This window comes from Medicago truncatula, chromosome 4 (assembly GCF_003473485.1).
Source record: "Medicago truncatula cultivar Jemalong A17 chromosome 4, MtrunA17r5.0-ANR, whole genome shotgun sequence".
Taxonomy (NCBI): Eukaryota; Viridiplantae; Streptophyta; class Magnoliopsida; order Fabales; family Fabaceae; genus Medicago; species Medicago truncatula.
The window spans coordinates 50103681-50119399 of NC_053045.1; the positions used below are offsets into that span (position 1 = coordinate 50103681).

The following is a 15719-nucleotide window of genomic DNA, read 5'->3' on the forward strand; positions in this document are numbered from 1 at the left end:
AGGAAAAAAATATATTATTATTGGTTTATAGTTTTATACTTTAACTTATGAAATTCAAAGGAATATTAATCAACACTACTGTTGATTTGTTATTTCAAGAAACTGTTGTTTTGTCCGGTCAAAAACAACTTTCTTTTTTTTTTGAATCAAACTATTGTTTTCTTGAAATTATCTTTAACCGTTTATTATAAAGAGATAAATATATGAAGTAAAATACTAATAAAAAATTAAATATATTATTAAAAAAAAGATAAATAGTTTCCTTATCAAAATTTTACTCTAAATAATACAATTTTGAATGAAAAAAAATAAACTAGCTTAAGTTAAATCATAATATTATAGGTATGCTCTTAAACGTTCATCACTTCGTGTTTTATCGTTTTGTTTTTAGAAAGCTAATTGTTTTTTTTAATATTATACGATTAAAATATGACAAAATATAATTAAATATAAGTATAAAAGTTATTTACACTTTTAATGATTATCACTAAATTAAACTCAATAAATCCAAATAAATATAAATAAATAAAAATCATAGTCTTTGTATGGGATGATACATGTGTCTCGCTTGTTTGAGGTATAAGCTTCTCAAGGATGATCAGAGCTCTATCTTCTCAATATAAACCCACGAATAGGAGCAAAGAGTTTAAAGTTGTGATTGAAACATTCAATCAAATATTAGTCTTATAGCCGGTCTAAATGTTTAGAATTTATCGAGAAACTATAGAGTATGAGTGAGGGGTCAAATGCCTTAATTAAAGTAGTTTCTACCTAGAACAGTAAAAAAACAAAGTGTATGTAAATAAATAAATTAGCAGCAGATATTGATCCCCAAAAGGTCACGTAATTGAGTCGTTAAGGAGAAAAGTGGGAACATTGTTGATCTTATTTTGAAAAAATGCTTATGTGAATAACAATACTAGCAAATATTCGATCAAACAAAAATTGTCACATGAAAAAACATCAAAGAAAAACTATGCTAGTGTCGAAAATTGTACGAGTCTATCTCTCAATACATGTCACCACCCAACATCATTTCAACATTGTAACCTACCAATGCATTGAAAAAACAAATGTCAATCAGACACCCATTGTTCCTCGCACAGTTCATAATTCTAAGGACATTGCACGTGCCTCTCCACCAATCGTTGAGATTTTGAATTCATCGAGGGCCTTACAAATTCTCCACACGAGATTTTGAATTCTCTAAGCTATTCTTGCATTCCAAACACTATTATAAGCTCCATTAGGAAAATCCCCTATCACACTCCTCGTAGTTCTCGTAAGAGGTTAGTAACCCGATTCGATTTTATAGATACCAGAGGTGGACAATTACGGATCGATCTAAATTCATCCTATGAACCTGATGCAAGTTCACACATTCAATTTGGGTTAAAACGGGTCACAAGTTGGTCTTGTGAACTTTGCGGGTTATTATGGTATATTCAGTTCGGGTGGTTATTTTGGACCTGTTAGAACCCGAACCAACCCGACCGAACTATTTTTTTTTTATTGCTTACGATACATAAGCCAATACTCCTTAAAAAAAAAAACACAAGCCTAAATATTTTGGCCATGTAACATCAAATGATATATGCTTTCCCTCACTCTCTTTTCCCTCATTTAACTCTCAACCACCATCAACAAAACAAACCTCTCTCTCTTTCATTATACTTCTTCCTTTGGAAACCTAGCCTCCATTTCCAACACTTATCTTCGTCACACAACCTGTTTCTTTCTCAATTAGTCAACCACCACCCCATTATCTCATCAGCAATGACTACATCTCTTCTTCACTTTGTGCTAGATCTGTGTTGTTCTTTTGCATATTCATCATGTCGGTATTAATCATCCACCGTGAGTAAAAAAGTAAAAAATATGAGGGAAAAACATTATCTTAGATCCAACCTCGTTCCTAGCATTTTAAGGGTCTTATGCCAAGTTTAATAAAAGGGTCCCCATAAAAATAAAAATAAAAGGGTCCCCTGACATAATACATCATAATTTTTTTTTTCTTCTGTTGGTGACTAGTTTTCATGTTCTTCGTTGTTCTCTACAAGATATTTTTTTTCTAATCACATGAAGCTTTGTTGAAAAGGTGGACTCTAAATTCATTTCAAGCGTAACATTTTTTGCAATATCCATATTTTTTTGTAAAACCTATCTTTCAACAGATTTCATAGATTATAATTGTTTTATGGTAGCATCAATGCACATAGACTTAGATTATAATTTTTTACAAACCGTGTCGATAGTCAGTAAAATACATTACCAAAAAACCATACGAGGCAAAAACTCAATTTTCAAGTGCATTGATCAAACTCTCCGCGCCCACTATTCGTCGTTGCATCATTATCACAACATTCATATAATTTCGATAAAGTCAATCTTCATTTAAGAATATTGAAATCTAATGGCTTTAACACTCTTAATTGCCTTTCCTAATCTTATTTTCTTCTATATTTTAGGTTTTACTTCTCAGTTTTTTTATTTTGACAAATGAAATACTAGGGGTGTGGAATTTGGAAATGAAAGCTATTGAGATGTGAAAAGAAAATTTTGCTAAGCTGGAAAAAGAAAGGCTGAAAGGATGATGGGTTGGTAAATGTTATGGTCCTCATAGTGCTATTTGCTATATTCACCCTATAAAACAAGGATTAATATATACATCCTCTCTACAAAAAATAAAAAATAAAAAAAAAGGGCCCCCTAGAGACATGGGCCTTGGGCCATCACACCCCTGGGCCATGCCTTGGGCCAATCCTGCTTTGATCTCGAATCTAATTTTTTCTTAATCATCTTTTTTGGAATCTAATTTCTCTCGGATCTTTTCATATGAGACCAAAATAATGAAACTAAAAATGAAAAGATATTTCTTCTCCCGAATCTTCATTTTCTCTCACAGTAAATATGAGGACAAAAAACAGATTTAAAAAAAATGACCAACAAAAAAAACCAGGTCGGTGAACCCAAAAACCAAACCCGACTAATCCAAAATTTTAAAAGGTTATATTTGGGTCTTTGTCCATCACATGTGGGGTTGGCTAGGATTTTAAGCTTTTTGGGCCCAAACGCAAATCGAGCCGACCTGATGCCCACCCCTGATAGATACCATTCTTTTTAGGCAAAATACATCTTTTGGTCCTTTAAGTTTGACAAACATATTGAGTTAATCCTTTAAAATTTTTAAGTTTCAAATAAGTCCTTTAAGTTTTTTTTTTAGTTTCAAATAGGTCCTTTAAGTTGTTAATTTAGTGCACATATTTGAAGTTTTTTAAGTTTAAGTTTCAAATTGGTCCTTAAAAGGGTAATAAGGACCTATTTTAAACTTAAAAAACTTAAAGAAATAACCCGATACTTTTGTCAAACTTAAAGGATTAAAAGAGGTATTTGACCTTCTTTATTGTCATTTCAGGTTATTGTATCAACATTAACATATGACACAAGAGGTGTTGAAATAGTATCTTGGGCAACAAAAGTAGGGAACATTGCATGAATATTTTCCAAGTCTCATCTTCTTCTCCCTTGAATCTTCAAATTACCCCTAACTCATGAACGTCTTGAGACTGAGGAGATTGAATCCAACTAGAGCCTCCCCCTCGGAGCCATGGGTCCCATCACTAAGCCTCCATCTACAACCATTGAGAAGAATGTGATGAGACGAACAAATACTATGTCAATAATAACTAGGATCATGACTTAGGCTAGAATGAAGGAAGGAAATGTTGGGAAAGTATCTTGCCTTGAGAGTTATATCAACTAGACTTTTCATATTTCTTATAATTTTCCATCCTTGTTTAGTAAGCATAGCTAAGTTGAAATCCTTCAAATATCAAAAACCCATACCTCTCTACCGCTTCGGAAATACAAGCCTCTCCCAACCCATCTATTAAATATATTTATTACGGCTACCTCCTATCCATAAAAAATGCATTCAACATACGCTATATATCAATAAAAATTGAAGATTTGATTGAAGGCCTGACTTTATCATAATCTTTTTACCTGTTCTAGATAGCTCTCTACCTCTCCAAGAATTTATCTTCCTCCAAATACAGTCTTTGATGTAAGGAAAAGTGTTTTCATTACTTCTCACTATAGAGGGTAATCCAAGATATTTACCCGTCCCAACGAATGTCAAACTCCTAAAATTCCAATCAAATCCTCATTCGTGGCATGGTTGACATTGTTATTAATGATGAAGACCTTGGTGTTTTTTTTTTTTTTTTTTTTGACGGAAATGAAGACCTTGGTGTTAGAAAGATTAGTATGGTGTCTGAATGCTTCCTAGTATTATTCTTTAAGAATATTAAGGTGTCAGCCTTCATTAGCTTTGGCCATGTGAAATAAAGAATAGTACTCACTCCGGTCCTTATTATAAGAAATAATTGATTTTTTTTGTTCATAGAATAATTAATGTATCTTGTTATAAATATAGACTAAATACATCACTTACATAATGATTCTAAAAAGTCAAATGTTTCTTATAATAAAGACCGGAGGAAGTAGGTTACATATAGGAAATGAGATACCATAAGGGCATCCCTATTATTCCACGGATGTCTTTGCATGTTATTTCTCTATTATAAGAGCAAATAACCCCTCTACCACCAGAATGAACATGTCAGGAGATAAAGGATATCATTGACAGAGTCCTTTACCTGGATATATCGGGCCAACCTTATCAAAATTCACCAGCACTTAATAGTTAACATAGCTAGTACACAACATCATCCAATGAATCCACTTGTCATCAAAACTGAGGCTCAACAAAACACCCTTAAGGAAAACCCAATCAACTTTATCATATGTCTTCCTAATATCAATTTTGAGAACTACATCCCCTCTCCACTCTCTAGTTATACTCTTCATAGCATGAATCACATGGATAGCTATTATGGCATTGTCATGAATTGATCTTCCTTCAAAGAAAGCCGATTGATCCTCCAATATACATTTATCCAAGGAAAATAGGTCTTAAGTCCTTCGTTGAGGTGGGATTAATTGTCATATTTAGAAATGAGACAAATGTTAGTTTCGTTTTGTATCAAATATTTTTCTCAAAATAATATCACTATATATCAAATGTATCAATTTAAAATTAAATGTGAATATATGTTAAAATATGCTTGTTGTCGTTTTAGAATTATTTATAAATTTAATTTTTGGTCTGACTTTGCTTATCTCTTAATTGAAATTCGAATTATCCTCATTTCTTCTAAGAATCAGAGGGTTAACACACACAAAAAATAAAATATTTATGCAGAGGGTTAACACACAAAAAATAAAATATTTACGCATACTAAGAAAAATAACATTTTTTGTTAATTTTGATGGAATTATTATTTTCTTAACTCATATGAACTAGTTATTTCTCCGTTTATTACATCTTGTATGATACTCATTAAATACCGTTTGCATTCTTTGTAGTTTGTACCCTTGTGTCTCTATATTTTATATATTATATTTGTCACTAAAAAAGGTATACTTAAGAAAGCAATTTGTCTTTGATTCGCGGGTCTATAATTAGGATGATAGTCCTCTATTTGTGTGAAAAAATTAGTTGCTCTAATACCGATTCTATGACTAGTTTAATCTAGGGTTAATACATCTTTACCCCGTCGTAATATTAGCGATTTTCGGTTTACCTCCATGTAAAATAAAATTGTTTAGATTTCAACTCTGTAATTTGAAGATTTTTGATTTTTGACCTTCATGAATTTTGTAGGTACAAAATTGATGATATGACAGAGGGTAAACTGAAATATCGATGATATGGCAGGAGGGTAAATCGAAATTCTCTCAAATTACAAGGAGCGAAAGTACCTTAAATTTTGTAATTTGATGCCTTCAAGGTCCAAAATTAAAAGATCTTCAAATTACAGGATTGGAATCGGATAAACCGAAAATTGCTAATATTACATGGGTCATTAATATATTTATTTTATTGAGTTTGAAATCTGCGACGACTAAAAAAATCACGTCTCAATGCACTTTTTGGCCATGGAATGAGAAGTTGAGAATTCCAGCATCACTTCAAACACACCATCACTTCAAACGTCCGTTTTGCCCTTCTCACCACTAAACTAAACGGACACTAAGAATAAGAAGAACTCCTAGAAAAGATAATGGTGTTCCCATCCGCCAACAAGGGGAAAGAAACAAAATTAGGAATAAAAAATACAACGAGGAGTAAACATTTGTAAACCAAATTTGATAAAAGCATTGGCCAGCTTCACGTAACACATGAGCCACGTAAAAGTCTCCAACCAACGAATGTGTTAAAATATAGGATTAGCCACTAAGAAACATGGATGTCTAGTACTGCACCCGTCAAAGTACTACATACACATCATATTCAATCTCGGTGTCTCAAAAGCCACGACCAAAGACTAAACTAGATCCCCTTACTCACAACCTAAATTTCTACCATAGTGATTGTACAATTCAAATGTTTTTGTTGTGATGGCAAGCGAAGCAACTATTAATCTTATTGCAGCCAAACTCAAGAGGGGACCATTGGATAGTCGTGGACTAATCACCATTAAATACCAAATATCTATTTAATATGATTTGATTAGATGTATTTATAAAAATATTTCAGTGGCATGAGTTTTTGACTCGAATATTTTATAATGTTCTAAACATTGATTGCATCATGTAGGGTTTCTTGGGTTTGCGTGCTGTAGGAGGTTGATTAAAGGCATTGCAGGTGAAGCCTTGGTGGATTTGAAGGAAAAAAAATTGTCCCATTGTGTGGTGCTTTACATTGTGGAGTTTTAGAGCGTGTTGAAAGAGTTAATGGTTATGGTTTTTTAGCACTAGAATTATATGTGGGTTCAAAGGTAGCGGTGCAAAACATTAATCACGCGTCTATGGCATTGTTACTGGGTTGAGGTGGATTCAAAAATTTCGTATACTTCTTCAAATGGATTGGGATGTAAAGATTTATTATGCTTCTCGTGAAACGCATAGGGGTACAAATGTTTTAACTACTATGAGATGTGAAGGTGACTTCTCTTTGATGTCTTATGAAAGAATTCTTGTCCAGATAAATCTCTTTTTATTATCTGATTGTAATAGAGTTTTAACTCCTCGTTTGATTTCAATGTAGTTTTCTTTTCTTCGAGCATTTCGATGTAATTTTCATTTCTTTTAGCTTCAATCCTCTCATTTTCCTAAAAAAAAAAAAAAAAAAGAACATTAACCTTGGCGATGTCTCCTTCGCTCAACCAAAAATAGAAAAATGCTTAGTGTGCGCACTTAGAATATTGATTAAGGAAACAAATTTTGAAAATTTGACTTTATAAAAGTTTAAAAATCATTATTTTCAATGTAAACCTACTGCTTTTAGTTCATTAACTAACACCCACACCTGTTATTATGACCCCTAAACATGATGTTTACCTTCCTGTTCCTTAAGTCACTATCATATATTGTGTCATAGTTGAATGTTATGTTACATGCGAGGAGCATTTATGTATGTCTGTCCGTGATGTGAACTCAGATAGTAGTACTACTACTATTGAAGAAATGAAACTGCTGGTCATAAATTAACCTAGCATTCAAAATCGACAAAGACTTTAACAACATTATTCCAGTAACACAAGTTGGCAATTCAACAAATAGTGAAGCATCTGATTTACACAAACGAATCCTGCCGACTTCAAATCAAATCCTATAAATAAATTCATGTACAGTGATATAGAAGCACTAAAAAGTAAAACCATATTGTAAACGATTTTTGTTGTCAAGTTAGATTGTTCCTTTGATATCCTTTGTCAACCCTTCCCACCAATGTTATAATACATTTGCCGGTCAACCCTTTCTATGGATGAAGTTACTAGATAAGTAGTAAAACCTCTCCTAGCAGTGCAATGAGCACCATTTGCTACTTGCCAGTATGATATACAGTAGTATGTTATAGCTGCTTCATACTGGAAACAATCAAAGCCCAGACTAAAACTACTGGACTATTGCAGCAGCAACATCTTGTCCTCCTCCTGCAACTCCTTCAGCCGTCTCTTGGCATAAACGGTGATAATGACAGTTGTAACCACAGTTAAACAGAAGCCTAAAGCATTGAGAATGATCTGCTGGGCGGATAGAGACTGTCTTTCATTTGAAGCATCGGCCAATGTCTTTATCAAAATTCCCCTGCAGTAAATAGCTGATAAGTTCAATAAGGTCCAGATATTTTGCATCATTAGTTTCTCTATCTTTATGGCCAAACTTAACATCGGAAATGGGTAACTGGAAATAATAGGGGATTACCATTGCAACATAAAATACTTGTGAAATGCAAGGAATTAATGGTGAAGTCATAAATATTATTAGATAAAATGCTTTTGCCAGAAATAGATTATAAACCATACAAGGTAAATTCTTAAAAAAGATCTTGACTGTGAATAAAAGAAGAAAAAAGGTCCAAACATTAAATTGACATAGACAGCATTAATTAAAGATGCCTTTCAAAGCAAAAATTCATCCTGTTTCAAGGTGAGGGCATGCTAAAAGCCTTGGTGAAGGGCTGCAACGACGCTTACAGATGGGCTACCACCAACGCAATGCAAAACCACCAGCATTAATCAACCACAGAACTTGTTATCGCAGCCTTACCCTGTTTTTACACAAGAGGTTGTTTCCAAGACTTGAACCCGTGACCTTTCAGTCACATGACAACAATTTTACCGTTGCGCCAATGGAACAGACAAAAAGGATATGTATAATATGATTTAGTCAAGAAGCCACACATGCCATGCAGTGAAATAGAGCAATCTCTTACATCTTTATAAATTCTTAGAACAGATTGTAATGGGATGATATTACTAATTAAGATCTAAACTAGAATAAAGACACGTGCTAACTAAACAGACAACTGCTCCAAGAAAAAAAACTATAATTAACTTCTTAGACAAATTGATATTCCTCCAACCCTTTATATTTCCTATGTTCAAATTCGAGGAGGAATGGAGGATCAAAACGAGAGGACACAAATGAAGATACTCAGTTGTTCACACGCAAAAACCGCCCTTTTTTCAAGTACAAATTGAAAAATCAATGAACTTTGATGAACACAAACAAAACCTTGAACAGGATTGGAAGCATGCATAAGGAAGTTATATTGTAAATACAGCTAAAAGCCAAAATGCAGAAGACAAAAGCAATGTCCCACCTCAGAGTATGGAAATAATTATGAAGGAATAGTTCACTTTCATCGACATATTAAAGATTCATCAATTCACCAAAACATTTCTAGATCTAGTGCATGATCAATAATGATGAAAACAACATATGGCAAAAAAGTGTAATGTGAAACTAGATCTAGTGCATGTTCAATAATGATGAAAACAACACATTGCAAATGAGTGAAATGTGAAAACATGGTAAACCAAGACGAAGAGTCTGCAGTACTCTCAATTACATCAGCTATTAAAAATCTAAAACCATAAAAGAAATCTAACTGAAGCAACTTTTACCATATATGAAGGTACAAAGTATGCAATTTATTTTTTTGAAATCTAAACGAGGGAAACGTGAAAACATGGTAAACCAAGATGAAGAGTCTGCAGGACTCTCAACTACATCTGCTATTTAAAATCTAAAACCATGAAAGAAATCTAACTGAAGCAAGTTTTTCCATATATGAAAGGCATTAAGCATGCAATTGTATTTTCTTGAAATCTAAACGGGGAAACGTGAAAACATGGTAAACCAAGATGAAGAGTCTGCATGACTTTCAACTACACCAACCATAAAAGAAATCTAACTGATGCAACTTTTACCATATATGAAGGCATAAAGTAAGCAATTGTATTTTCTTGAAATCTAAACAAGGGAAACGTGAAAACATGGTAAACCAAGATGAAGAGTCAGCAAGACTTTCAATTACATAGCTATTTAAAATCTAAAATCATAAAAGAAATCCAACTGAAGCAACTTGTACCATCTATGAAGGCATAAAGTAAGCAATTGCATTTTCTTGAAATAACCATATTCTGCAAAACATACTCGAGCCAATTACATAACCTATATTTACAGTATGGCATGGACATGAAAAGGAAGCAAAAAATGGTCGATGCAGCCTTAGGCATACATGAGAACTTTCGATCGCAAAATAATATATTCAAGAAATAATCCACATAAAACAATATGAATTCATTGCATAACAAAAAATGATCGGAGAGTGAGTGAGAGAGAGCATACGTATAGATTGCAACAAATATTTCTGGCACCATTCCAACCAAGGATCCAATTATGTAAGGCCCGTACTTAACATTTGTTGCCACAGCACAGTAATTGAAGACCATATAAGGGAACGGAGAAATCCTGATTAAGGCAACAGCTCTAAACTGATGAAACCAGTTTCCTGCACCAGCAGATTTTAGAATAGAAGCCTTCTTTGGATACTTCTCTAACCATCCCTGCATAGATTTATGAAACCAAATTAGTACATGTGAATCAACACCCGCATACAAAATCTCAATGGCACAACACTTACTTCAATTTTATGATGGAAGATTGAGCCAATGATAAAAGGGAGTGACACACCAATAGCTGCTGCAGTTATTATTAGCAAGAACCCAAATCCATAACCAAGTGTCACTCCAGCCACCCACATAGAGGGTGTAGATGGCAAAAGTATAGTTGGGAAAATTGCTACCGAAGCAAACAACAAAATAGTAAGCACTGGAGGACTGAAAGTCTCTGTCTCCCAATTTATTATTGGAATCACCTCCTGAAAAATTAAAATTATGCAACCCATTAGACATTCATTTACTCAAAATTACTATAACCAATACATTAAACTAATTGAGAGCAAAGTATTGCTTTCACTGCAAGCAAAATTTTCAATTTCAATGCAAGTTACATGTTATATGCAAAAGCAGTGCATAATCTTCATTCTAAAAAACAAAACTTAACAACGGAAAAAGCCCTGAATTCCACAAAACAATCCAAATAAAAAAACAAACACTTGAGAAGAAAAAGGTACAAACCTTGTCAATGAGATAGGGTCCAACCCATTTGAGAACAGCAACAGCCAAAAACCCTAAACTCAGAAACAACAAAACCATTTTGACCCAATACCACACGACGGATCGTCTCGACGGAAGAGAACACTCCTCCACCATCTCCACCGCAGTTAACGGTAAACACTCATCGGAGCCAGGTATCAATTTGATATAATCCCCTTTGTTATCATCATCAGCTTCTATTGTGATAGTTACGTCCGAAACAACCTCCTTTTTCCATCCACCACCACCACCGCCACCGCCACAGTCATCGGTGTTATCCTTCATCGAAAATGCACAAAATTTCAAAACCCTAAAAGTGAAAACAGAAAAAGTTTTTTTGATTATGAATGGTTGATCATGTTTGGTTTAGATGAATCGGTTTCAATAACACCATCACCACCACAAGTAAAGTAAGAAGAGATTAATGAATAATGGTGATGATGATGAGAGAAACGCGTTTGGTGTGACTCGAGAATTGGGAGAAGGTGCAATTTGCAAGAAGCGCTTATTTTCGGTTTCGATTTTCTTCTTTTTTTCAGTACTCTGTTTGTTTAAAGCGACGTCGTTTTGTGATGGGTGTGGCAAAGCAACGGCATGGATTGCTTTGAAGTGAGGATATCACTCACCGTCACCGTTACTGTTACGTGGATGTCACTTATTAACATTTTTTTATAATGATGTCTTTTGTTTTGTATAATTTCTTTTTATGTTTAACTTATACTAGAATTTTTTTTATTATTTGATTATGACTTTTTTTTATAACATATGATTATGATTACTACTATTTATAATGACTAATTGCTCATTAGAAAACAATCACAATGATTAGCAAGCATGTTGTTGGTATAACTTGTGTATAAACGAATACTTGGTTGGGAAAGGAGAATTTATGTTTAACTTCAAGAGCAATTAGTTGTTGTTGCACAAGTGATCAATATTCAAACACTTTTTTATAGTGAGGACAAAAGCATAATTTATATAATATGTTAATAAAAAGTATTTTCAAATTTTTATAAGATAGTAGTAAAATAGGATAAAAAAATATTAAAAGCATAATGGAAGTCTTCATTATTGATGTTCTTACACTGTTTTGATAAAATGGAAGGAATTCGCTTATCCATACTTTACATACATAACGACTAATTAGTGGTATGAATTGTTTTTAATTTCACTGGGTGATGCTAATTAATTAAGCTGCTAAACATCTGGCTGTGTTGGCTTGCCGTATTTTTAATTCCATTTTCGTGAGTATAGTATTTGAAATATTTGATCATTGAGGGTTGTTATGCTGGCTTGTGATAAAGGTATTATTCATTCATTCACCAAACAATAAAATAAAAAGCATTGTACCAAAAAATAAAATAAAAAAATAAAAAGCTTATGATAAAGTTGGATAGGATAGAACAAAATCGCCGACATCAGGTTTCAGGAACCAACGACATCTCAGCAATGTTTGAGGTGTATCCAATACAAAGTGGTCACGTCATGAGGTGCCACCGACTGGGTGCACGGTGGGGTAAGCAAATAAGCAACTAAGAGTTTTTTTTTTTTTTTTTAACGGCTAACTAAGAGAAACTTTAACGGCGCAGTTCACATATCAAATTAATTTGCAGTCTTTGGAGTTTGGACCCATAGATGAAAGAATTACTCGCTCCGTCCCAAATTGTATGTCACTTTAGAAAAAATATTTGTCTCAAATTGTATGTCACTTTAGAATACCAATGAAACATTAACGTTATTTTTCCTATTATATCTTTAACTATTTATTACTCTTTCTTTTTTCAAATCTTTCATTTATCTTTCCCATATCATTTATTAAGGATAATTTTGTAAAACAACTCATAATATCTCTTTTCCACACAATATTAATTACATTTCTTAATATGTGTGAAATGCCCAAAACATCATACAATTTGGGACGGAGGGAGTAAATAATATTCCTTAAATTATTATTTTTTAAACTTTTATTTGTCTAAATAAATTTGATTATAATTATGTCCAATTAAGAATTGCTTATCAAACTACTCCCTCCCTCCCTCTATTATTTTAGATATCAACTTCTCTTCGTGAACTAAGCTCAGTTGGTATGAACAATACATAATATTATTCAAGCTTCGAAGTTTGAACCCGACCACCACCAAAAAAAGATACCAATTTAAAAATGCAATGATTATAAGAAAGATTTTCAACTAAAATAAAAATAACATGTTGAAAATAACAAGCCCCCTTACCAAAAACGCAAATATTAAGCCCCTTCGTACCAAATTATTCCCTCAGTCCCATATTACAAGCCTCCTTGACCAAAAACACATATATTGTATTAAGAAAGATAAGTGTTAAATTGTGTCCTTAAGTCGTTAAGAAGCTAAATAAAAAATTATTTTTTTGAAAATTGTGTATTCAACATTACAAAAGTTTAAATGTTTATACTTTTAATACATTTGACTTTTTTGATTCATTACATAAATGATGTATTTGGTCCATATTCAAGACAAAATACATCAATTATTCAATAAATCTAAAAAGTCAAATTTTTCTTATAAATAGGACCAGAGGGCGTATTTCTTATTTACACTATCAACATAACTCATTAAAAAAAGTTGACAGTGTAATTAATGTGTATATTTTGTGTGTGAATGTTACTAAATTGGACTTTGTTGTATATTCTAAGATGATGAATGATAACTTGACACAAAAAATAAGACACACAAATGACACCATATAACATTCCACTGTTCCTCAACACATCTCTTTTTTATGAGTAGTGATGTTTGAACAACCATTTAATATAACTTTTGGTGACAAATGTTGTAACCGTTATCCCATGTCTTTTAGATAAAGTTAAATTGTTATCGTTAGGTTGGCTGAAAGCAAAAGATGTCATGTTTGTTTTTGGCACGCAGAGGTGGTGGTCAAGCCCTTTAGCTTGTTTGGCTATTGGCTAATTTCTATTTTGCTCTCTTGTAGCTTTGAACATTCTTGTTGTACTCTAGTAGGTCTCTAGGCACACCTTGTGCTTGGGAGCTACTGTTTGGTTTGGTTATTTATAATTCCATTTTGGCTTGTTCAAAAAAATGAAGAGAGAGAATAAGAGGATAATGTGAGTATGAGAGATAAAATTGTTATAAAAGTGGTTGTACAACTATCATTTCTCCTTTTTTATTTTACTTTATCTCCTTTTCTTTTTTTTCCCTTCAAGGACGTATCATCTCTCTCACCGCGTCCTTGGTCTCACATGCCTTAAATCATCAACACTCTGACGCCCACCAAAGACATGTAGGTTCTCTACAACTTCTCTCACACATCGCTTCAACCACCACCTCCTTGTTCTCGCTCTCTCTCTTGGTTGTAACCATCATGCTCTGACTACAACATCACTGCAACCGCTAGCTCCGCCGTAAATTAGGACATGTCCAGTGGAGGAGACAAAGGGTGATGATGGCTCAATCGAACCATTGACGATAAGATACCTCGCAACAGTGGTTGGATCTCATGTCATTCTTTGTCGTCTCAAATCCAGTCATTATTTTGCTCTGGTCGTCTTAGATCCACATTATATGATGTGAGTTTTATCCTACATGTTTGTTTTTGACGCTGTTTTGTGGAGGAGAGAGAGATGAAAGGAAGGTGGTGTTGTAAAGAAGAGGATAAGCCAAACATAGAAGGGGAAATTACAGTAAAAGAAGGAAGAAGAAGACATAAAATGACAAAATTGCACTTCTGATTAAAGTTGAAATGATATGATTACCCTTGATGTATGTATTGTGTCCAAAAAATATGTGTTTTATTATCATTTATGTTACAAGACAAGTTAGTAGTAGTATTAATTATGGTTATGTTCGAAAAAAATAATAAATGTACATAGTAATTTGTATAGGGACTTATATTTAGGGACTAAACTTTTTTGAAAGGGTGTTTGTAATCAGGGACGGAAAGAGTATATGTCATTCTAGCAAAATCTATTTGTTCCAAGTTATATGTCATTTTACAATATCAAAGAATCGTTATTTAATACTTTTTTTATTAAGCCCCTTACTATTTAATTCTTTTTATGTTTCTAATTCTTTTAATTTATGTTTTCCACACCATTAACGAATGATATTTTTGTAAAACAACACACAATTACTCTTTTCTATACAACATTAACTATATTTAATTTTTCATGTTAGCACTATGTGAGTTAAATTACGTTGCCTTTGACGTTAGTTAAGTCATGTTGGTGTACCAGATGCGAGTTAACTCATGTCGGAGATATTTTTGGTAGTTTGGGTGGAAATAAGCGAAATCATATGGGGGAAAATCAATTTTCTTGTTTATTTAAGACTAAAAAAAGAAAAGCTCAAACTTAGAGCCTATCAACCATGACCCAACAGATTGGAGTAGAGCGAAAACTCAAGGGTAGAATGAGTATAATCAAAATAATAAAACTTCTCTAACTTGCCACAATTTTCTTACATGAACCCTTACCTAACACAACAATCTTACACCTAACCAATTAAAATCAAACACTTCATTAAAATAATAAAAAAAATTAATATCAGAATTTTTTCTCATTATTTTTAACATTTCTCTCTTTTTTTTCCACTTTCTTTAACCGACAAGAACCGCCCACACCATTCATGTTTTCATTTTCTTAATTAAAATCACACTTTTTTTTTTTAAGTTAATAATACGTGTCATATTTTGTTTTTTTTTTGGTCAGGC

At 32.9% G+C, this 15719-nt stretch overlaps 1 protein-coding gene across 1 annotated transcript; it reads right to left on the reverse strand.

Moving 5' to 3' along the window:
• Nucleotides 1-7571: 7571 nt before the first annotated feature.
• LOC11406383 (transmembrane protein 64) lies at nucleotides 7572-11623 on the reverse strand. Its single transcript, XM_003608736.4, has 4 exons — nucleotides 10998-11623; nucleotides 10502-10738; nucleotides 10207-10424; nucleotides 7572-8157 (listed from the first exon to the last, which is right to left on the reverse strand). The coding sequence occupies exons 1-4, from the start codon at nucleotides 11298-11300 to the stop codon at nucleotides 7974-7976; spliced, it is 942 nt and encodes a 313-aa protein (XP_003608784.1). The 5' UTR covers nucleotides 11301-11623; the 3' UTR covers nucleotides 7572-7973.
• Between the last annotated feature and the right edge of the window lie 4096 nt (nucleotides 11624-15719).

What these genes read in the sequence shown, in the direction of transcription:
- LOC11406383 (XM_003608736.4), bottom strand. Translation starts at nt 11,300, where the DNA reads ATGAAGGATAACACCGATGACTGTGGCGGTGGCGGTGGTGGTGGTGGA. An exon ending in TCTTCCATCATAAAATTGAA is followed by an intron (nt 10,425 to 10,501) that starts GTAAGTGTTGTG and finishes AAATCTATGCAG; the next exon opens with GGATGGTTAGAGAAGTATCC. An exon ending in ATATTTGTTGCAATCTATAC is followed by an intron (nt 8,158 to 10,206) that starts GTATGCTCTCTC and finishes TATTTACTGCAG; the next exon opens with GGGAATTTTGATAAAGACAT.